This window comes from Giraffa tippelskirchi, chromosome 8, assembly GCF_054371585.1.
Source record: "Giraffa tippelskirchi isolate mGirTip1 chromosome 8, T2T-mGirTip1v1.2.pri, whole genome shotgun sequence".
Lineage (NCBI taxonomy): Eukaryota > Metazoa > Chordata > Mammalia > Artiodactyla > Giraffidae > Giraffa > Giraffa tippelskirchi.
In genome coordinates, this window is record NC_137282.1 from 18,378,008 (window position 1) to 18,403,009 (window position 25,002).

A 25,002-nucleotide genomic window follows, 5' to 3' on the forward strand; every position below is an offset into this window, starting at 1 on the left:
TAGAAAATATTTAACAAAAATAAGCTACAAATTTTGCCTTCCTAAGAGGACCAAGGAACTATAGATGCCATTATTTGTCTACTGAAATAACACTGCCTTAGTAAACATTCCATGAAAACTTGAGGTCGCCTCTCGCCCTGTTGTTTTGGATCCGCTAGGCTCACAGGGCAGCCCCGACCCCCTGACGCATGTGCGTCCATGCACTCGTGTTGTGCTGGCATTCTTTTAATCTGTTGGCAGATGCCATGACCAAAAGGCAGCCAGTGGCTCTACATGGGCAACCAGGTTTAGTGATCCACCTCAATTGTTCAGTGTCTCCAAAGGTGATGATCCGGTCTTGCTTTTTTCTATCCATGTAGTTTTTATAAAGCAAACTGTAGGATTCACTCATACACGTCCAGCCTGTTGATCCATCGATCTTTGATTCACCAATTCCGTGAGAATTATGGAAAAGGAGGCCCAGATGGAAAGTGTTGAGGAGTATATGTCCTGGCAAGAATTTGGAGATCTTGAAAGTCGAGTTCTACCTCTGCCCAAAGTATGCAACTCAGCCCATGTGACTGACATCTTGCAGGCAATGAGCTCTTTTCCTGGTTACCTGAGAGAACCTGGCAGCCAACCTGCCAACCCTGGGTGAAGGGGAGGGGATCAAACAGTGAGGAACAGGTTGATAGTGAAGCAGGTTCAGTGGCTGTGAAAGAACAGATTTCACAATTGTATTCATGGGAGCAAGGTAGAGACCAACAGATTATGGGCACTGCAATGACCAATTGCTAGAAAAGAATAAATGGCAATCATGAGTAATTATCCTGAACAAAATGTCAACTATTAGACTAATAGATTCAAATCACTTCCAACAGATTCTTCTTTACATGTTTTTATAAATTAGCAGATGGTACAGAAAACTTGGTTTCCTCTAATCTCTGGGTTCAGTACTGATAGGTGAAGGGGTAGTGATTATTTTTGATATGAACTTTCTCAACTGTCCCTATTTCCAAAACAATAAAACTATGCAAAAAATTTGAAAACAGGCTTCACCGAAGAACAGACACTTCATTTTTGGCTATTAGGTATCATGCTGTTATTCATAATAACACCAGATTCAGAGTACTTAAATCAGAAAAGAAAGTACAGGATAAGAGGTTTAGGGACAGGAGAGAAAGAAGGGGAGAGTGGTCAAAAGAAGAGTGCTGGTCTGTGTTTCTGAATTCCCACTCTTGAGATAGGGCTTCCCAGGTAGCTCAGACGGTAAGGAATCCACCTGCAATGCAGGAGACCCGGGTTTGATGATTGGATTGGGAAGATCCTTGGAGAAGGGAATGGCTATCCATTCCATTCTGGCCTGGAGAATTCCGTGGACAGAGAAGCCTGGAAGGCTACAGTCCACAGGGTCACAAAGAGTTGGACATGACTGAGTGAATTTCACACACGCTCTTGAGATCAGGCTTGGCCATGTGACTTGCCAGTGGGTGGGTGGAGCAGGTGTGCCCCTCCAGGCAGAAGTTCTAAGAACCCCCACGTGGGTCTGCATGTTTGGTCTCTTCTGCCAACAGCCTGACAGCGTTGCTGATGGAGCATGAGCTGTTAGCTCAGGCTCCCAAGAGAAGATGCCAGAGGAGAGCCAGCTGTGATGGACATGTGTGTGTGAAAGTCACTCAGCCATATCCAACTCTTTGCGACCCCATGGACTATAGCCCACCAGGCTCCTCTGTGTCCATGGAATTCTCCAGGCAAGAATGCTGGAGTGGGTAGCTATTCCCTTCTCCAGGGGATCTTTCCGACCCAGGAATCAAAATGGGGTCTTCAAGCATTGCAGGCAGATTCTTTACCAGCTGAGCTACCAGGGAAGCCCATTATGGACATGTAGTGAGTAAGAAGTAAACCTTTGTTGTGTTTCACCCTGAGATTTGGGCAGTTGTTTCTTCTTGCAGCAAGTTGAACCTACCCTGACTGGTACAGGAGGATCTCCCAACACCTCTGGTCCCAGTTCGATGATCAACTATTAGTTTCCCTAGTGGCTCAGATGGTAAAGAATCTGCCTGTGACACATGAGACCTGGGTTTGATCCCTGGGTTGGGAAGATCCCCTGGAGAAGGAAATGGCAACCCACTCCAGTATTCTTGCCTGGAGAAGTCCATGGAGAGAGGAGCCTGGCAGGCTACAGTCCATGGGGTCACAAAGAGTCGGACATGACTGAGCGACTAACAACCTGACTGCATAACGTTAATGAATACTCCAAGAGGCAAATCAAGGTTTTTCTGATGCAGAATGCATGATGTTCTGATGACACCAAATCCTGACCTTCATGGCTTAGGAGAAACTGATGTTTGACAATATCAATAATTTTTAAATTCATTTTAACAGCGCTTGATCAGGGCGATGGAAGAAGCAACATTTTGATGAGCTTCTTGGCCACATGAAACAAAATCTTCCTTCTTGGATTAAAAGGGTTGAAAGGATCATGTGCTTAATTATGAGTAACCCTATCTTCTCTAGGCGCCAAGTTGCATTTGGGTTGATTGTGGTGTTTTGGAGGTAGCGTCTGGACTCAGACGAGGGGACCTTGTCCAAGAACCCCTCCCATCTAGGGGAGGTAAGATGGTGCGGCAACTTGGGACAGGTCAGCGCCAGGGAGGTAGGACTCGGGGCAGCCTCCAAACAAGCCCATGGCCAATAGACTCTAGAAGCCAGAGTCCAACGCCCAGTTGTATGGTTGGTTTTTTTGGTAGGGTGGGTGGGGGAGGGGAGGGTATATAGTAATTTCTCTTTCTTTTCCTCAGTCCTTCAGTAAAAAAGATATGTAAAGTTACAGCTGGGCTTTTGAGGTGCTTTGCAGGATCCCATCCATGGTTGTGAAAGTGAAAGTGAAACTCGCTCAGCTGTGTCCAAGTCTTTGCAACCCCATAGACTACACAGTTCATGGAATTCTCCAGGCCAGAATAGTGGATTGGGCAGCTGTTCTCTTCTCCAGGGGATCTTCCCAACCCAGGGATAGAACCCAGGTCTCCTGCACTGCAGGCGGATTCTTCACCAGCTGAGTCACAAGGGGACAAAAATCCATGGTTGGGGTGCAAGATTTAGGGAGAAATTTGCAGCTCGTAAAGCAATTAGAAGATGGTAAAATGTGGCTGCAGAGAAGTGGAAGCCAGCCCAGGGCTAGAGACTGCCTGAGGTATGAGTGACAACCCAGACTAGTTTATGCAACATGGAAGAATTCCTAGGATTTCCATGGATACTTTGTAAGAGGAAAAACATTAAGGTAAGAATGTTAACTGTCACACAGGCTGGAGGCTTGAATGGTTACTTATGAGCTCTGTTTAGGATTCTCTAGCCCCTCTTAGTTTCTGCCTACTTCCTCTATAATCTGTCACTTTACAGATAGAATGTAGTAAAGAACTTCCAGATATTTACTTCTGTTTGTTGTCACTTCACCTTCCTTTGATAAGGGAGGATGTATTTTTTAGGGCTTCCCTGGTTGCTCAGTGGTAAAGAACTCACCTGCCAATGCAGGAGACGTGCATTCAATCCCTGGGTCAGGAAGATCCATTGGAGAAAAGAAACAGCAACCCATCTAGTCTTCTTGCCTGGAAAATCCCATGCATAGAGGAGCCTGGCAGGCTACAGTCCATGGGGCTGCAAAAGAGTGACTAAACAACAATTTCTAAAAATTTATTTTTAAAAATTGAAGTATGGTTGACTTATAGTGTTGTATTAATCAGGTGTACTGCAAACTGGCTTATATATATATATATACTTTTTCAGATTCTTTTCCCATATAGGTTATTAAAAAATATGGAGTATTGTTCCCTGTGCTATACAGTAGGACCATGTTATTTATTTTACATATAGTAGTGTGTAGTTTCCTATTCACCTTCCTTTTCATTTACTTTGTGGTTTTGATGTCTGGTTCCAAACATCTGTGGAATGAATAAATGCTGATGGTGGCCATGTATTGTTCCAGGTGGGAATCCAGGTATCTCATGAGATGGGGTATGCTTCTCCCCTTCTTCCCATCCATGCAGACAAGCAGGTTCTAGATCGTCTCAGGACGGGATGTCACAGGGAGAGAATACATTGCAGAAAAAGGTTTATCAATAGTAAGTTTACTGTATTCATCGTATCTTTGAGTCAAACCTATTGGAATAGGAAGAAGAGCCTTGAGGAAAAATAGTGTTTTCTCCAGGGTTCAGCCCCGTGGAATCCTAATTGGGTTTGGGTACGAGAAATGTAAAATGTTCTGTGACTTGACTTCATCAACCCGATTTTGTATGACACTTGGCAAGACCAATGGATGGCTCCAGTACTCGGAACTGTAAACATGGAGGTCTTTTAGTTCTGTCAACTCTTCCCCTATTGGGCTCTCAACTGTTTGGTTATCCCTGCCTGGGAGCGCCCCTTTGAGACCCCCTGGGTGGAGTGTGTACCGCTCTGGTGTGAGCAGCCTGCCTAAGGGTAGGTGCAGTGTGTTCACTGCCAAAAAAGATGTGCTGCCAAGCAGGGTCTCTTGGTGGCTGGTCTCCTGGACTTGGATGTTCCTGTTCTCCCTACTGCAGGATATGGGTTCTTCCCATCCTAGAGGGTGTGAGATGGGGGTGGGTGTGTGTCTGGTGTAGGTGAACCAGCTGGCCTGGCTGCTTCTACCGCAGCACCCCGTGTAACCCCCTTGTGAGTTTCCTCTCTGTATGTTGCCCAAGCATGTCCTGGCCCTGGGTTCCACCACTTGCAGTGGTACTGGGCCTCCCCAGCAGGACTGTCACCTCTTAGGGTAGTGTTCACTCACAGACCTGCTACCGGTGTTTCAGGGGGCAGCTTCTCTCTTCAACTCAATCCCCGATGTTTTCATTTTCTCAGGGTTTTCTTAGCTTCACATCCACCATGACTTCCCCTTCTTGCTTTAAAAACGTTCAGCAATGTATTTCCCTATTCTTTTAAAAAATGTGTACCACATCTCAGTTCCAAGACAGGAGCGGAGGGGGTGGTAGGATCACATGTTCTTATCCACCGGAAGCACATGTCACAGCAGCTGGCAGGGTCTGTTAAGAGTCAACAGACCTCCTGATTTCCCTGAAGTACTGCGACAATGACAAGGACAAGGAGGTAAACAGTATTTCCAAGAGGTACTAGGAGGCCGACAGTGATGTGTCTGCAAATATATTATCTAAAGAGACTGGATTTTGTCTCCTTGTGTAAGAAGGAACTGCTATGAAAAACAGTAATAACGGCTAACAGTGAACAAGCACAACCACTGTGAGCCCTCTGCATGTCATCCTTGAACCCCAGAACCACCCTATGAAACAACCACTACGATCACCCTCCTTTTATGGATCTGGAAACGAGATCCATAAAGGAAAAAAAAAACCACACTTGTGTGACACATCTAGTGTAAGGAAGAGCTTAGAGCCAGGCAGTCTGACTCCAGAGCCCACAGTGTAACCGTGAGGACAAGATGTGTGCTACCGTGTCACCCCTCAAGGAACTGACAAAGCAGTTACAAGGTCAAAGGGTCAATAGTACTGTCTTGTCTGGTAAAGGTTTTAAACAAGGCAAATGATGATATTCCTAGGTTACACTACACATGGATGTAACGAACCAGTGGTTGGGACATGGTGTCCACCTCTGTTGTTTATTTTTCAAACCCTCCCTCATTACATCTTCTTCACCCCCAAGCCCCTGACATGCACAATTGACAGTTTGGTAGTCACCCTTGACTCTTCGTTCCCCCGTACAAATTCATCAGCGGATCTGCTTGATCCTTTAAAATATACCCTAATATACACCACCTCTGGGACCCAGAGATCAGTGTCAGAATCAAGAAGCCTCTGCGATCATTGCTGCTACTGTGCCTGCTGCCTCCTGCATCCCAGGGAGCTGAAGAATCATAGCCAAGATGCTGCCCTGGAGATCCACTCCTCGACCCTGCCTGCAGCAGCAGACTGGCCAGAGGAGGACAGGAAACTCCCTCCACCTCAGCTTTGCTTCCCTCATCGTTTCTTCTAGCGAACCCACATACTTCTCCTTTGGCATGCATAGGATCAGCTTCCTGTGGTCCATTCTTGTGTCTTAGCTCACTAGACTTCTAGTTCCAAGAGGGACCCCGTGGCCTCATCTTTTCATGTTACCCAATAGTATCTAGAATGCAGTCCTGTAGTACATAGGTTTCACTGGGAACAAAGAACTTTTCTAGGATGGAGGGGCCACACAAATTGTCTTGTGGGATCTTAGTTCCCTGACTAGGGATTGAACTTGAACCCAGGCCCTGCAGTGAAAGCGCAGAGTCCTAACCGCTGGACTGCCAGGGAATTCTCAAACCAAGCTTTTCTTAATCATTAGGAGACTTACATCCTTCTTCACTGCCATACTCATAACTTGGTTTTAGAGCTGATTCTTACCTATGTTTTGGAGCATGATGAAAATAAGGAAAAATCTATCCAACTTAGTTTAAATCTAAGAAATTGTTCAGCTGTGAACAGTTTTAGAAACAATCTTCAAATGATCAGTGTAAGTATACCTAGCTTTCAGGAAAACATTTGCCCATTTTGGAGGTTCACAACTCTACACAAGTTCATTGACACTTATTCCACATGACAGTTACATAATATTAAACATTAAATTGATTTGACAAGAGAAAAAGACATTTCTGATATTAAATGCCAAACCATAAATCTAAATTATAAAGTACTGTTGTTTAGTCGCTAAGTAGTGTCCGACTCTTTGTGACCCCATGGACTGTAGCCCACCACCCTCCTGTTCATGGGATTTCCAAGGCAAGAACAATGGAGTGGGCTGCCACTTCCTATTCCCGGGGATCTTCCTGACCGAGGCTTCAAACCCATGTCTCCTGCCTTGCAGGTGGATTCTTTACTGATGAGCCACTGGGGAAGCCCTATAAAGTATTGGGTTGGCCCAAAAGTTCATTCATTTTTTTGGTAACATCTTACGGAAACCCAGAAGGAAACTTTTTGGCTAACCTAATATTAATGCTGTTACAAATACATATGGGAATACTTGTTTGTTCTATAAAATTTTATTCTGTTTGGTGTTTCCTATGGTTGTAAACTGGGACTGTTTTATAGTATTAGCCATTCTACTGAAATAAAAAATTCGTGAGTTCTCCTTTTAGTATTGCCTCTAAATACACAAAAGAAAACAGAACTATAATTGAAAGAGGAATGTTTTATGGTCTTCATTATCTGATTTCCCCAAAATCATATTAAAGCAGACTCTAAGACCCTATGATTTGAATTTTTTTAAACATATAATGAGATTATAAGTAGGGTAATTTAGGACAAGATTCTTTTTAAGATTCATTTTTGATAAAAAAAGAACACCACTTTTCTCTGTTCACATTGTACCACACAGATGTTCTTTTTTAACATTTACCTGTTTGAAATGTTTGCAAAAAGCAAAATGCTCTAATGATGAATAATAAATTATAATAAAACGTGAAGTCATAAAAAAGAGTTCTGAAAATTAACAAGTACAATCTTGACATTAGATGGTCAGTAGCCTTGTTATGTCAACAAAACCTTCTATGGCTGTTTTTTTAAAAGGTTAGGTCAAAGTTCTACTTCTCCAAATTACCAGTCCTTTGACTACAGATCAATATAATATGGCTTTACTGTAGTATTTTTTACTAGTTTCACGTTTATTTTGGAAGTGAAACTTTTGCAAGATTAACAACTAATGTCCTCCCTGCTTTATATCACATTCTTAAAATGAGATAATGCACTTCAGCAACTGAAGTGTGTTGTACATTTTCATTTCAAAAACACCCACAAACTAAAGCAGATATTTAAAATCTTTATTGTTTCATCATCAAAAGTTCTCTTTCCATAGAAGAATGGCAATGCAGGGTCAGTGCATATTCTATGGAAAATTCAGCCCTCAAGTAATTTTAGCCTAGAAATCAGAGACAGCACTATGTCAAGCTAGTGTGCAAGGTCAAAGACACAATGCTGCCAGGGCAATTATTATACAGAAGAAATCCGCAGCTGTTAGAAAAAGAGTCTACGGCCAAGTAAATAAGACAGTAGCAGTGCACTGCACTGACATTCTAGAACAGAAAACGGGGAAGGACCAGAGACTGTACTTTTGGCAAAAAGAAAAACTTGAGTAGATCACAGGCACTGAGTTCCCAACTCTACCTCCAGCTGCCTGCTCCATGAGTAGCTGTCCCTTCGTCTTTACGCCTACCTCGTGACACCGTAAGCCACCTTCGGCTTATGTGCAGATGCAACAGCCACACGTGGGCATTTCATCCTGTTGCCCATCTCAAGGCTCAAAGTAACAACTTGGGTTGGGCAAAGAAGCCTTGAGGCATCTCTAGTAGAGAGTTGAACAAACCCACAATCTGTTCCCAGTTTTGGGGAGAAATCAATTTTATAGAATGAGATAGTTGTCGTGATTACTGTTTCATCTGAAGGCAAAACAGATTTTTATGTAAGTATACTGAATAAACATACAAATAAATGTCCTGAACAAAATACTGTCACACTTGGACCATTTTCAAAACTCCTGAAACAAACACTGATCGTTGCGGGAGAGGCAAATGACCACGACAACTTGATTGTGCCTGGTTACTGGGAATCTGGGGGTCAGGTTTGTGTCTGAAGCTGCCACACAGCTGGATTTGGCTGCTTTGCATGAATTCACACAATCAAGGCCATTTATAAAAGGAAACAGCGTATCTCTGAGGGTGAAAGAAAAAAAATGTTAAGCAGTACACCAGAAACTCGGCTTAAGTATTTTAAAATCACATATGATGTAGCCTTAGGGAATAAGTACTACCATTCCCATGTTCTAGATCTTGAGTTGTTAACATATGACTGGCAAGACTAAGAAGTCACTTGTTAATCACCTCAAGGCCTTCTGTGTGGGGCAGGGACACTCTGAATGTATGGCAGAGCACTCACCTCTAATTTAAGGTGTTACTAAACTGTGTGGGAAAATTAATGTTACTGAATATATACAATGTATAAAATAAGTCACAAAGAGGAAGCAGGAAGAGGTATTCTAGTATGCAGGGTGCAAACATACACTTTCCAGTGTCACTAGCAGTTCCATGTGTGTCCCTTTACCCACGTAAAACATGAAAGCCTGAAAGAAGATCAAAAATTTCTCTTATAAATACAAACAGGATTTAAAAAAAACGGAATTTCAACCTCATTTCTTCCTGCCATACAACTTACTCTAACTATAATAAACATAAATAAAAATCATGTCTCAAAAATCTGTTTTTACACTCTTACCTTTAACCATAAGTCCTTCTAGCAATTGAGAATAAAAGCACTCCTTTGCAACAATTCCATAAAATAATTTTCAATTCACAAAACACCTGCTTTCTGGCAAAACCAGCAACTATTATGGAGGGCACAGCATTAATACTTGGCCCCTCTGAGGTATAAATGCAGCTAGATTTGCACTGAGTATATAGTCTATAAGGTATGCTAATGGTCTGCATGTTTGCATAAAATTGGGAGTGATGTCATCCTGACTGATTGAAGAATTTATTTTTATAACTGTGTGTAGTAATGGAGGTTAAACAATTCTAAGGAAAAAAAATGTATTTAGCCCAGTAATAGCCAGCAGAACTCTAATTCCTAACCAATGCAAATGGTTATTACATTTAAAATATGTTTAACATTGCATATTGATAAAAAAAAAAAACTGAACAGGAAAAACACATAAATATTTTAAATTCAGCAGGACATCACAAAAAGCATACTAGAGATAAGTGTGAAATCAGTCAAGCTCCTCCAAAAGAGAAAATCCTTTTAATCCTTCAGCAAGTCTCTGTGAAAATAGTATGCTTACAATACAAGTGAGAAGGGAGCACCTGAACACCCCCGAGAGGCTTGCTCCACTGTTCAGCATCACTGCCCTGTCTCCTGTGTGCGCGGACGGCCGAGAAATGACAAGAAGTCCATGTGACAAGAGTTCAGTGATTCCTTTCACCACTGCTGCCAGCTGAAGTCATCATTGCTTCCAAAGACCAAGAAAAAGCCCAGGATAGTTGCAAAGATGACGGTGTTTCCTGTGAGGACGAGTGCACAAGCTCCCCACTCGATCTACAGATGTAAGACAGAAATGCTCAGTTAACAGACATGAAAAACAACAAGGAAATGAGAAGCGATCAAGGCTCCAGCTGTACGCCAACCACGACACAAAACAAAGATGACTTGTAATAATGACTCTGACACGGAACATGTAATGGCTGTTCTTGTAGACCTCTGATTCCTTTAGAGTCAGAAAGGCATGGAAGATGATCATTTTTGAAAAGCAAGCTAGACTTCTGGGTTATGAAGAGGCAGCATAGAATTCTACGATTTTCTGTTCTCAGAGAAGTTTGCTTCAAATCTTCCTTAGTGAATCTAAAAGTTTTACCTACAGAGCAGATTATATTAGAGCATCAGAGATGTACTCATTAATGGTCTATTAAAGAGCCAGGGGGAGTCACTGTCCTCTCTGTGTGGAAGGGTGGCCAGCCTGCCTTCTCTGCTGTCTCTCTCTCCCCAAACACGGAGGAGCGAATCTGACTGGTGAGTCAGGGAGGTCTCTTCTACTCTTTGCTCTTCCCACCTGCAGAGACTTCCTCAGGTCTTCAGTGTTTTAAACTGTACAGGGTAGGCCTGGGGTTGTGCAGCACTGGGTGAGTCCATGCCCCCAGTTGTTATCTATTTATTTTTAAGTTTTTGGCCACACTATGTGGCATGTGGGATCCTAGTTCCCTGACCAGGCATAGAACCTGGGGCCCTGTATGGGGAGCATGGAGTCTTAACCACTGGACCACCAGGGAAGTCCCCATGTGCCCAATTCTGAGAGTGAAGTACTGACATGCCAACTGCTGCTGCCAATGCATTCCAGTATTTTCACCAATTAACAACAACAAAAGTAAGATTTTTCTCTCTGATCTTCTAGGCTCCTATGTCTCTCATCTCTTTCATGTCATTTAACAGACTTTTCTTTTTTCTGAGAAAAACTGAACATAGTCTACTGCAAAATCGTGAGTAGGAGAATGCTGTCACTTACCAGATGTGCTCTGGCAAATACGATAGGGAGGCCAAAAGCTGAGACCACAATGCCTGTTGTAAGAAATATGGCGAGTTCCTTACAGGCGTTACTCATAGCATCCGTATCGTCTACTAGTCTTCTTGCTATGCAGTATGGAATAGGTGAAAGGATATAGAAGAACAGAACAAAGAGGGGCCAATATTGGCTAGAAAAGGAAAAATAAGTTATTGTAGTTTTTGCTGTCTTTGTCATTTTCCTACACACAGAATATACTCTTTTTAAAAATAAGTATACTGCAAGGTACAAATACGATACAGTTTAAATATAAGCTATAAGCTGAACACCAAAAAAGAGAAATGTTTTGAGTCACAGTATTCCTAAAGTCAACTATGATACAATGATTAAATGTTATTTAAATTAACAAGAAAGTGCTTTCTGATTTGTAACAGTTGGAATTAAAGCCCAAAATTAAAAATATTTTATTTTAGGTTATAAATAAAAAGGCATATGAAAAATGTGATTGTTAACACAGTAGTTTTTAAAATTCAAGATTCATGCCCTTGACTTCTAAAATCCTGCTTTGGCATGAAGCTGGAACACTCCCAAACTTTCCTTGGGTCACTAGGAACTCCCAAAATGCTGCATACAGAAAATGAACTGAAAGTAATACTGAAGACTTTCAATCAGAATGTCAACTTTATCACAATAAAAATCATCTAGCTATTGTATTGTGCCATGTCCTTTCCTGGTCTGGATAATATAAAACACTTATGTAAGATATTACTACTGGGAGAAGATGTGTGAAGGATGCCGGGAACTTCTTTGTGCTATTTTTGCAACGTCTTGACAGTCCATCATCATTTCAAAATAAAATGTTAAATGAAATAGATGGCTTTTAAAACTGCCATAAAATACATATATCATAATGGACATTTGCTTGTACTTAGAGGCTCATGATAAGCAAAGATTTATCTATGTGTTTCTTCTAAAAATCTTTTGCTGAATATTTTGAGAACGACAACAAAAAATTACAAATGGGCATAAGTTGAAGGGAAAACACATGCAAAAAATACAAAAGGACAAAAAGTGAAAAATCAAGGTTGCCTGTGTCTTCCCTGTCTTCTCTTTCCCACTCCTACTGGTGTGGGTCCTTCCAGATTCCCATATGGATAAACTTTAGAGATATGAATGAATCACTGCACTTTTAAATTTAACAAGATAGCCTGTTTAACAGATTAGCAATCAAGGCTCTTTCTCGTCCCTTATAAGATGACCCAGTATTTCCATCAGTGGATGTACTAATTTATCATTTTTCTTTTGATAGACCTTTAGGATGCTTTCAGTTTTCTTGTTGTTGTTATTACAAACAAGGCCGCCATGAACATCCATAGTCTCCCCTGACTACACATATCTTTGTAAACATCTGCAAGTAGATTTGTATGAGTAATCCCTAAGTGGAAGGATACATTTTGAGAGCTACACGCAAACTGGTCCCCCAGGAGACCTGCACCTGTTTGAACTTCCCCCCAGAGTACATGACAATGCTTGTCTGTCATATCTTTTACCTTTGCCAACTGATTCCATGTAATTTCTAAAAAATTCTGTATTATTTATTTACGGCTGTGCTGGGTCTTCCTTGCTGCACACAGGCTTTCTCCAGCTGTCGCAATCTGGGACCACTATCTAGTGCCGTGGCTTCTCTTGCTGCAGAGCACAGGCTCAATAGTCGTGGCACAAGGGCTTAGTTGCTCTGCAGCATGTGGGATCTTCCTGGATCAGGGATCGATCTCCTGAATTGGCAGGAGGATTGTTTACCACTGAGCCACTAGGGAAGTCCTAATTTTGAGTGAGGTTGAGTATATTTTCATGTTCTTATTAGCAAACGGCAGTCCTTTTTACATATTTGTTCGTTTTTCTATTGTGCTGTCTATATTTTTCTTACTAATTTATCCTTTTAAAAAATTCTCTCTGTCCTATAGAGTAATTGTTTACATAACTTTTTTCTTTGTCAGTTGCTCTCCACTCTGCTTACGGTTTTTTGTTTGTGTTGAAAAAGACATTTTACATTTTCTTGTCTGTAACTTAATCAATTGGTTCTCCAGATGAAGCAGTAGTGATGGGTTACCATTTCGCTATCTGGCCATTAAAAACTTAGCAGTAGTCAAGAACCAACGGCCAAAGTCTTTTCTACATGCTGCTGTCCTAAAATACTTTCAAACAAATTTTAAGTGAAGACTTAACAGTTTATCCTTCACAAATGACCATTTCTCAGGTTTACTTCTATTGCAGTAAAAAAAAAAAAAAAAAAAAAGGTGTGTTAACTTTAAAAGTAGAAAAATTTTACACTTAGGGCTTCCCTGGTGGCTCAGTGGGTAAAAGTAGAAAAATTTTACACTTCAACACAAAAAGACAAAAATGTTACATACTTGTATATTGGGAGGGCACATCCAAGCATTAAAAACATCAGTCCGATTGCTCCTCCAAAGGACAAGCTAATCAAAGCTGCAGAGTAAATAAAAAGTCAAACAGAAACAGCAATTAAATCAACATTTACTTTTATTAACATTACTATTAGCAGTCAAGAATATTCCCTGAAATCCCAGAAGCAAAAAGCAAGACAAAACACACCAAAAAGGCAAATTTATTAGTGACTCATCTTCAAAAGCTGGAGTTATCTTGTCTCGGAATAAGCTATTTGAGGCATCTTCAAAGCAAAATACAGTGATACTGATTTTCAAAGCCCTGACAGATGGCCAGCACATTACCACATTCCCAAATTAATGGTCCCATGTCAAAGGAGTCCCATCCCAGTCTGAAGATCGATGCTCCTCCAGCCTTTAGTATGGTACTTGTTGTTGTTTAGTCACTAAGTCATGTCCAACTCTGTGACTCCATGGACTGTAGCCTGCCAGGCTCCTCTGTCTGTGGGATTCTCTAGGCAAGAATACTGGAGTGGGTTGCCATTCTCTTCTCCAGGGGATCTTCCTGACCAAGGGACTGAACCACAGTCTCCTGCATTGCAGGCGGATTCTTTACTGCTGAGGTATGGGGGAAGCCCAGTGTGATATGACATTTACTCCACAGATATCTATAGTTTTCAAAAGCAGTCTGTGGAGAAACTCTGCAGTCAGCTTTACTGGACTTTAGAGGCCTCTTCTATGGGAAAACCTCTCCTGATCAGCGACTGCTTCTTGTACATACGCCCCCGGTGTGTACAGATGAAAAGTGTTCAAGGGTACCTGTAGTCAATAATCTCAATTGATTTTGCTACAGACCTTTAAATAGCTTGCAAAACTACAGCCAGATTTCTTTCCCTAAGCTGCTTGACATCAGAAAATGTTCAGGATCACAGGTACAATCCTTCAGTTGTATCACCATTTTAAGATGTTATCACAAGCCATAGATGCATTCTGTAAGCAAAATACAGTTTCTGAGGTCACACACACACAACACACACACACCCCTATACAAAGCATATATTTTAGAAAGTGTTTTCACATATATCAGTGAGTAGAAACAATGCTCTTGAAAAAGTATAGTTAATCAACAGTCTAGAATTAAGCAAAGAAATATATGATCAATTTGAGCTCCACATAACCTCTAAATACACAACTAATAGTGGCTAAAAGAATAACTTTCTTTTTTGTCCAATGATGCGGTCTACTAACCTTAAAAGAAACATTAAAATTCAAAAGAGCAGTCAAAAGTCTCCAAGTTAGCAAGACAAGACACAACATATACAAACCAAAATTAACACTAAAGGGGTTAAATGCTGCTCAGAATTAGATACACTTCTCTGAATTAAAATGGTCATAATCAAGGACACCCACAGACATGGGAGCTGAGCAGATTTAGTTCTCATTCCGATCACTAATGTAGGTCATGTTAACCCTGAACACATTTACTTTGTCCTTAAAGCCATTAGATTTTCAGTTGCACAAGGAAGAAAAAGAAAAATATTTGCACTTTTATTTGTGGCAAAGGAGGAGCTTTAAGTTTACAAGGGAATGTAACGTCAACAGTGAGGTAAATACTTAGTTTCCCATGTTTTGTTCAGTTTAAGACAGGTCCTCAGAAGCTGGTCTTGCTTCCTTGTGAGGACATGCATTCACCTCAGGCTGCACCCCTTGGCCTCTGCATCTGTACTGACCTTCTTTCCTCTCCTGGAAGTCAGCGGCTCTCTCAACCACATGTGCCCTTTGCACATGCTGTCCTTTCTACCTCAGATACTTTTTCATTCACTCATTTCATTCAAGAAATGTCTACAGAGAGCCAAATACCTAACAGGTGCTGGGGTGGTGTTAACGAACGAGGCAAGGCTGTGAACAACTAAGGAGCTTGCATTCTTATCCCAGCTCTGGCCTCTTTCCGCCACATGAGCTCCTGCTTTTCCTTCAGATCTCAGCCCAGTTACCTCCTCCTCAGTGAAGTTTTCGCAAAGCCCCTGACTAGACCTATTCCCCCTATTATGTTTATTTATTCCTTCACTCTGCAAATATCTACTAGTGCCTCCTGAGCGTTGCACACTGTTCTTGACACTGGAGATGGGGCAATGAAAAAAAATTTAAACTCTTGCTCTCATGCTTACATTCTGGTGGGAGAATAAAGTGATTTTTTTTTTTTAAATAAACAAATGTCAAATGTTATTAAAAAAAAAAAACAACAAAAAACTAAGGGCATAAGAGTGCTATTCTAGATATATCGGCCTGGAAGCCATCTCTGATGAGACATCTCGGCAGAGATCTACGTGAAATGAAGAAGTGAATCAACCTTGTGGCTATGTCGGGGGACATTTCAGGCTGGGACACACATGCGGAAGCCCTCTTTGCTCTGGGGTGCCTCCCCTGTGCTCATTAATCACAGCAGCCAGGTTTTTTGTTTGTTCTCAGAAAAAATATAATTTTATGTGTCATCATCAGTTAACAATTTCCTTAAACTGAAGTGTAAAATACATGCTTGGTAAACAAAGATTAGTAGAGTAACCGATTTTGAATGCATTTAAGCTATCAAGTTACCATGACATTTGGACTACCAGACATGAAAATGGTTCAGTATAAGTGTTTATACAATGCTATACAGATTTGTCTTTCCTTCTAAGCTGTTCACGCCATGAGAGCAGAGAACAGAGGTTTTCTACTGATTCTCAGGCCTCAGCTCTTAACACTTCATAATAATTATGTGTGGAATGAATGAAAGGAGACTGAAGGAAAAGAGAGAGGGTGGGGAGATGGAAAAAAGAAGAGATGAGAAGAGAGCCCAGTGCAGCTGAGTGGAAACAGTTGCAAGTCAGAGTCAAGAGGCGCTGGGGCCCAGCTCCTACCAGCCACTTACTATCTGACTATGTAAGTCATCTGAGCGTCAGTTCTTTCTTCTATAAAAATAAGGACTGGACTAGATCTAAAATGCAAATAATTCTCTGAACACTAAGATACTTGTTATAAGACATGCTGAAGAAGTAAATGGCACCCTACTCCAGTACTCTTGCCTGGAAAATCCCATGGACGGAGGAGCCTGGTGGGCTGCAGTCCATGGGGTCGCAAAGAGTCGGACACGACTGAGCGACTTCACTTTCACTTTTCACTTTCATGCATTGGAGAAGGAAACGGCAACCCACTCCAGTGTTCTTGCCTGGGGAATCCCAGGGACGGGGGAGCCTGATGGGCTGCCATCTCTGGGGTTGCACAGTCGGACACGACTGAAGTGACTTAGCAGTAGCAGAAGAAGTAAAAAAAACAAAAAAACAAAACCAACGCCGCTTTTTGAAAGGTAATTGCCTAACAGCTCAATTCATCACTATAGTAACACCTTATTTATACAAAAGCCATTTATGTAGACTATAGCTTATAAACCTGGAGGAAACAGAGACCACGTAGATGTCACAAAGCCCATATGTTAAAGCTAACCTTCTCTACCCTCTTATTCAGAAGTTATTTATTTGATTTTTGTTACAATTGTTGTATGTTGGAATAAAACCTTTTTATTTTAAAGAATCACCTATGCTCACTTATACATATGTATTTCAATAGGCAATTCACGTACCCAGAACAAAGTTAAGTGAAAAGTAACCTTCCTTTCCTGGAAGCAATTACTGTTATCTGTATCGTGTGAACACAAAATTTTGTAAGCTTATTTTGCTTCCCATATTGAAAATGATGAGAAACAGGAGGGAGAGCTGCAGACAAGAACTGCCCTCTGATTGGAGGGAAGAAACTGGAAAAAAAGAAAATTCCAGTTAAATCAGGCATAAAAACCTCAAAAAGCATACCAGATTTGTGATAATCTTGGTCAAGAGATTAGTAACCTTAGAACTTGGTTGCTGTGGTTAAGACTGTTCTATGACAGAGAAAAATTACTTATATTCTTATCATCAAAAAAGAGTCTAAATTCTTCTTGCTGCTGCTGCTGCTAAGTCGCTTCAGTCGTGTCCGACTCTGTGCGACCCCATAGTATGCTCTTAAAAAAGTTAATGATGATTTATTGGAAAAAACAAACAAACAAACAAGGAACTGAAAAGAGATAAGATTCAGGTATCAAAAGATTACTTTGTGTGACATCTCACCTCCCGGTCATACTGGATAAGATAAATACCAATGGGGTTAGATAAACTGCTCAAAAAGAGTTCTCAAAGATGTAAAGTTCCTCCAGTCTTATGAATCAACAACCAGGCTGATTTATATACAAATCTCGCCATCTATGTATAAAAGGATGTCTTACATGACAGATCAACAGGGCAAAATTTTACACTGTAATTAAGTGATGCAACATTCAGAAGGCAAAGGAAACCATGAGTCTGGTTTCTACTCCCAAAGCCTCCAGGATAGGGGTGGAACTGGCCAATTATCTAAACTCTCAAGACACTGGGTGTTGTTTCTGTGATTACAAAAAGATTAGAGTAAGAGAAGGGACCTAAGCTGGGAGTTACCAGAAAAATCCAATTTTTAACAAAGTAATTGACAAATGACTTGAGAAGTCAGTCCAGGATTCAATTATATCAACCTAATATAAAGATAGGTCAACAGAAAGAAAACATCCTGATAACAATCACAACAATCAGAAAACTGTACTGAAACCAAAAGTGTAAATACAATTCCGTCTGAGATACTTTCTGCTGATTAATACTCACCTAGCCCATAATTACAGTTATTTTCTTGGGAGGAAAGGGAAGTCGCTCAGTCGTGTCCGACTCTTTGCGACCCCGTGGACTGTAGCCTACCAGGCTCCTTCGTCCATGGGATTCTCCAGGCAAGAATACTGGAGTGGTTTGCCATTTCCTTCTCCAGGGGATCTTCCCCACCCAGGAATCGAACCCAGGTCTCCCGCATTGGAGGCAGACGCTTTAACCTCTGAGCCACCAGGGAAGTTTCTTGGGAGAGAGACTCCTATATTATATTAATTGACAGTACAGAAATGGGGAAGAACTGGGAAACTGGCAACATCCTAAAAAAACACATTTCTACCATGACTGCCTTTCACACAGGTATAAAAGGTGTGTTATAGTTCAAAAGGAGACTGGAAAGTTATCCCAGCTGCTCAACTGACAAAGTTTTCTATCGGAAATGTTTCCAGACATTATAAATAAACAAGAAACAGTAACATGTGACTCGGGGGAAGAAGCTCAGCAAAAGCTGTCCTTGAAGAAAATAAAAAAAACACAGAAAAAACACTACTATTGAAGTTCTTCACTTCCTGCTTGCCTGCCCTTCAAACAAAGCCGCAGGTCAGGAAATCAGTGTAATCCGTTGCCAAGAATTAAGCTGAAAACGTTGTTGATGGTTATTTGCTTCTAACCTTTTTAACAAAACTACCAAACAGCTGGAGAAAAAAAATACATCATTCCTTTCTTTTTTAAAGGAAATAGACAAATAAAACGAGAACTTTCTCATTGAGTTTTAATTAAAAAAAAAACTCTTTTACCTTAAAAAAAACACAAAACACCTAACTTAATAAAAACATTGAAATGTGAAAAAGCCTCAAGGTGCAACTGTGGAGAGAGGAGGGAAAAGGAGCCCTTTGGGGTCGCTCACGGGCTTTAGTCAGACCAACACCACAAATCAAAACGCATCCGTTTTAGTAGCGTGAAGCTCAGAGCCCGGGTCCTGACGCGGATGTGATCGCCGAGGTTTGAGAAAGAACCATCCCCATAGCCCTTCCAGCGCATTCCTGGGGGCTCGGTTCGGCTCAGAATCCGAAAAGATCGCACTTGTGCCTTTAAATGGGAAATGACAACGATTTTCCATAACTGGCATCTCTGGCGGCCTCCTCAACCCCCTCAAAACCACACGGTGCCGCCTCGCCCTCGGATGCAAACTCCAGCAAAACGCGCGTGTGTGGAGCCGAGCGGCTGCGGGACTCCGAACGCCCGGAGGAGCCGCTTCAATTCTTCGCACCGGGGGGCGAAGGGCGGGAGCTAGGCGGCCGAGCTCAGCGTCGAGCGGGGGCTAACGCGGGAGCCGCCGACCCTGCCCAGTCCTTTCCGGCAGGCCGCCGCGCCCACCGCGGCCCGGAGGCCGGAGGCGGGGGTCGCGGCCGGGGGGGAGCCGGGAGTCAGCTGCCAACGCAGGGAGCCCCGCGGCGCGCGCCCGGTCCCGGGAGACGGCGTGCGGGCCCCGCGCGGGCCCCTCCGTCCCCTCTCTCGGGGCGGCGGCCCAGCCCGCTCGGGCTCAGCGCCCCAGGCCCACCTTTGATGCCGGCCATGGTGGTGACGTCGCTCCTGCCTCCGGGACCCGAGACGGCGGCGGCGGCCTGGAGACCGTAGATGCGCGGCGGCGGCGGCGGCGGCCAGACAACACCCGGAAGTGCGCGACGCAGCACTTCCGCCGGCGGCTCGCGCTCGCGCGGGGGCGCGAGGGGCGCGGGGGGCGCGCCGGTTCGGGGACCGTGGCTCCAGGCCCTTTCCTTCTCAGCTCCGCTGCTGTGGGGTCAGCGCTCTCCGAGGCTTTCCGCCCCTGTCCCGGTTCGGGGGCGGTGGAAATACCAGCTTCATCCCGAAGCCCCCAACAGGCGTCCCGCAACCTCCCACATCGTTTGAGGAGAAGGAACGCGACTGGAAGCCGTCCCCTTGGGACGCGTGGTGTGATGCCTTTGGGGGAATCCTTTTGCGTTCTTCAAAGCGCACCCACTTCTCTGTCCGCACCATCTGGTAATAAAGGAGCTGTAAGGCCAGTTGGATGGCCTGCACTTGGCTCCTCACTTTCTGACACAGAACCGGGGTTCTGGTGAGACCCACCTCCCGAAGTAGGAGCGGCGGAACCCAGTAACAGGTGGGATTTAACACAAATACAAACGGGATTTAATACAAATCCGAGCTCTTGGGAGCCTGTGAGAGTCGGTTTTGTTTTTGTAAAAGGGCTAGCAAAAAAGGAGACAGCAGAGGTACAAATACATTTAGTTAAGTCGTCCTGCAAATCGATTGAACATTTACCATGTATGAAGTGATGAAAAACTAGATACAGTGTCTGTCCTCAAGGAACTTGCAGTTTAGTGAGAGAGACAGACACGAAAAGGTGTAAAATTACAACAAGGACAATTGTTAGCAAAGTGGATAACTAGTCCAATGAAAGTCTGATTTAGATCCATCAGATAACTATTTCCCTGAGGGACAACACCGGGATGGACAGGTGCTTAAGTAGGAGCTGCTCGCTTCAGTCGCGTCTGACTCTGTGCGACCCCATAGACGGCAACCCACCAGGCTCGCCCGTCCCTGGAATTCTCCAGGCAAGAACACTGGAGTGGGTTGCCATTTCCTTCTCCAATGCATGAAAGTGAAAAGTGAAAGTAAAGTCACTCGGTCATGTCCAACTCTTCCAGACGCCATGGACTGCAGCCCACCAGGCTCCTCCGTACATGGGATTCTCCAGCCAAAAGTACTGGAGTGGGCTGCCATCTCCTTCTCCGTAAGCAGGAGAGAAAAGGGAAAAGCCATCCTGGGGAGAAGATAGTGTTTGCAGGGGTGGGGAAGGGAAAGAGCACATTTAGGTATCCTTTTGGGGCACAAGCCCTGGTGGCTGATCTTCCCTAATTTGCTCTTGTGAATACAAAAGGGTTGGGCATAGCAGACATTTGTTCTCCGTGACATTAGTGGGCAACTGGGATTATTCTTCAGATTAGAGGGGTCTATATTCTTTTGCATCCGTGGTCATGAAGAAATCCTAAGTGAATATGCTCTGATTTTTCCCATGAGATCCAGTGTTTCCAGCTTAAAAAAAAAAAAAAAGCACTACCCTAAGGACTATTTTTTTGGACAACAGATGTTGTTTAGAGTCAGTTGAGACCTTAAAAACAGTATTTCCAAGTGTTGTATTTCAAAGACCACTTAGAACAGAATTCTTTGGGATGCTTCTTAAAAATGCATATTCCTAAGTTCCACTCCAGACATTGTGGCTCAGAACTTTTGTGGGCAGAGCCCAGAAATCTGAAATTTTAACCAACATCCCAAAGGATTCCTATGCAAAGTAAAGCTTGAAAACAATTGTCTGAAGAAGGTGGAATGTCAGGAGTTTTCTTGTCATTGGTTTTCCAAGTGAATCCTAAGCATTAATAGGGCTTCCCTGGTGGCTCAGATGGTAAAGAATCTGCCTGCAATGTGGGAGGCCTGAGTTTGACCCCTGGGTGGGAAGATCCCCTGGAGGAGGGAACGGCAATCCTCTCCAATATTCTTGCCTGAAGAATTACATGGACAGAGGAGCCTGGCATGCTACAGTCTATGGGGTCGCAAAGAGTTGGACACAACTGAGCGACTTTCACACTTCACTTCACTTCAAGCATTAATACTACATCCTTTAAAAGTATTCTCACATAAATTCATAGTTTCAAAAACTTTTCATTCAGATAGCTTCCTAGCTTCCAAAGTCAACTTGAAAAGATGGGGATGAGAGGAAGAGATCTATTTTTTATCGAGCAGCTGCTATAAACATCTGTTGCTTTAAACACTGATCTAATTTAATCCTCTACACACTTTTGTAAACGTGGAATTCTTAACTCTTACAGATGAAGTCAGAGACATCTCAGAGAAGTTTTTTAAAAATTTTTTATTATAAAAAAATTTAATATATAAAAAAGTAATCAGAAGTGTCTAATGAACTCTCATGTACCATCAGCTACCTTCAACACTTTAACACACAGTCAATGTTGTTTTATCTATATTCACATCCACTTTCCTTTACCTCCCATAGTATTTTTCCCGTTATTTTGAAGAAAATTCCAGATATAATTTTAATAGCTCAGTATGTTTTGATTCTTCACAAAACCATAGAACATTTATTACACCTAAACAATAATTCTTTAATATTGTTATATATCTAGTCAGTGCTTACATTTCCATGCCCTTAAGTGTCTCATAGTTTATTTGAATCAGGATCCAAATCGATTTCATATATTGCTATTGATATGATTTAGAGATGTTTTTAAAAACTGCCTTTTATCATATAGCTCTCAGCTTGAATGGTAACTCCTCAGAACCTTTCCTGGACATCCTCTTTATTTTAGCATTTCACATCATATTACCCTGTTTTCTTCTTGAAGGCATTTATTATTTATTTGAACAATATAATTTGTTGGCTGTCTATCCCACTAGAATGTAAATTAGTACAGTTCTTTATGTTTTGCTTACCACTGTCTAGAATTGTACATGGCCATTGATGGGACCTCAAATAACATAAATTTTCTTAAGGTAATTAGTGGACTCTACATTGCAAAATTCAAAGGTCACCTTTTGACTCAACGTTTCAACAACAGTGGACACTGGTGACCATTCTTTCTCTCAACTACCACACCACTACTCTCCTGTTTGTTTCTTATACCTCACCAGAGATTACTTTTCAGACTCTTTCTAGGATCTTCTGCTAGAAGTTCAAATGTTAGTATTCTTTTAATTTGGTCCTGGGCCTTTGTCTTTGTTGGGCTTCCCTGGTGGCTCACACAGTAAATAATCTGCCTGCAATGTAGGAGACCTGGGTTGAGTCCCTGGGCTGGGATGATCCCCTGGACAAAGGAATGGCTCCGCACTTCAGTATTCTTGCGTGGACAATTCCACGGATAGAGGAGCCTGGCAGACTACAGTCCATGTGATCTCAAAGAGTTGGACATGTCTGAACGACTAACACACTTTCACTCTGTCTTTGCTATATTGAAAGTCTCTCCCTATGAATTGTATCTCTTCCTGTGACATTAAATACTGTTTTCATTTTGATAATATAAGTACAAAGTTCACCTTAGCTTGGAAATTTAGACTTGTCTGTCCAAGTGTCTATTTAACATGTCTATCTGGGTTCCTAACAGTCACCTCAGACCTACCACGTGGAGAGACACATGGTTCTAAGGGCATGAGCTCGCTGTGTCCCCCTTTTCTGACAAAGCAATAAAGCTGTCCTTTTCTACTTCACCCCCACACCCCCCAAAAAAAGCCTAATATTCAGAGACCAGAATTCTCTATTATCTTTATTCCAGTCCTGCTTGGTCCTACTCCATGCTACCACTGTTATGCCTTCTCTTGTTCCTTTCTTTCCCAAACCTACTTTCCTTCAGTTGCACTTCGTTTCCCTCTCCCAACCTCCAAGTTTTGTTTTATTCACTGTATATCCCCAGTGCCTTAGAATGCTGCCTTGCAGGTACTGTTAGATACTAGTAGGTACTAAATATATAAAGGTAGTCATCAACTTAGTGAGGATGTGCCTCAAAACACAAAGCTAGGGCTTTTGCATCTGCTGTTCTCCACACGGTGAAGGCTCTTCCCTGATATTCCTATTTTCTCATCATTCCAGTCTCAAAGCTTCAAAATCACTTTCTCAGCAAGGCTCTCCCTGAAGTTGCCTCCTAGGTCTCTATTGCTGTTGTTAAGTGTCCGACTCTTTTGTGACCTGGACTCTTTTGTGACCTGGACCATGGACTGTAGCCTGCCACGCTCCTCTGTCCATGGGATTTCCCAGGCAAGAATATTGGAGTGGGTTGCCATGTCCTCCTCCAGGGATCTTCCTGACCTAGGGATTGAACCCACATCTCCTATATTGGCAGGCAGATTCTTTACTGCTGAGCCACCAGGGAAGCCCCAGTCTCTATTGCATTACTGTTTTATTTTCATCAATGCACTATCACTGTTATCTTTATTAATTTATTATTTAATTCTGTTTGTCCTATTTCTTATCAGTGTAAACTCTATGAGAACAGGGACCTTGTCTGCATCCTCTAAGCCTAAAACAGTACCAGATACATATTAGGCACTCAACCTATGTTTGTTGAATGAATGAATGAATGAATGAATGGAGAGAAAACCAGGTCTCTCAAATCTCAAAGATAATGCCTATGAACATAACTGTTTTCTCTGGCTGTTTCTTTATTTAGGTGGTAGTTTCTCCTCCAGATATCTTGTAAATTCCCACTGCCTCCACATAGAAGGAAATATGTGACAGTTCTGAGCTTTGGAAACCAGACTATATTTCCAGGTCACCTCTGTCTCAAATCCACTCTGTATTTAGCAAACAGTAATGGTGTCACTTGGCTGCAAAGAATATAATCAGTCTGATTTTGGTGTTGACCATCTGGTGATGTCCACGTGTAGAGTCTTCTCTTGTGTTGTTGGAATAGGGTGTTTGCTATTACCAGTGCGTTCTTGTGGCAAAACTCTATTAGCCTTTGCCCTGCTTCATTCTGTACTCCAAGGCCAAACTTGCCTGTTACGCCAGGTGTTTCTTGACTTCCTACTTTTGCATTCCAGTCCCCTATAATGAAAAGGACATCTTTTTTGGGTGTTAGTTCTAAAAGGTCTTGTAGGTCTTCATGGAACTGTTCAACTTCAGCTTCTTCAGCGTTACTGGTTGGGGCATAGGCTTGGATTACCGTGATATTGAATGGTTTGCTTTGGAAACGAACAGAGATCATTCTGTCGTTTTTGAGATTGCATCCAAGTACCGCATTTTGGACTCTTTTGTTGACCGTGATGGCTACTCCATTTCTTCCAAGGGATTTCTGCCCACGGTAGTAGATATAATGGTCATCTGA

The 25,002-nt window shown here is 42.4% G+C and overlaps 1 protein-coding gene and 1 non-coding gene across 2 annotated transcripts; both read right to left on the reverse strand.

Moving 5' to 3' along the window:
- Positions 1–7,787: 7,787 nt before the first annotated feature.
- Positions 7,788–19,809, reverse strand: LEPROTL1 (leptin receptor overlapping transcript like 1). The gene is made up of 4 exons (XM_081523553.1): positions 19,689–19,809; positions 13,437–13,512; positions 11,029–11,215; positions 7,788–10,067 (listed from the first exon to the last, which is right to left on the reverse strand). Exons 1-4 carry the CDS (start codon positions 19,702–19,704, stop codon positions 9,951–9,953), a joined length of 396 nt encoding a protein of 131 aa, XP_081379679.1. The 5' UTR covers positions 19,705–19,809; the 3' UTR covers positions 7,788–9,950.
- Positions 18,297–18,368, reverse strand: TRNAW-CCA (transfer RNA tryptophan (anticodon CCA)). The gene has a single exon. It is a non-coding gene; the product is annotated as a tRNA-Trp (tRNA).
- Positions 19,810–25,002: the final 5,193 nt, after the last annotated feature.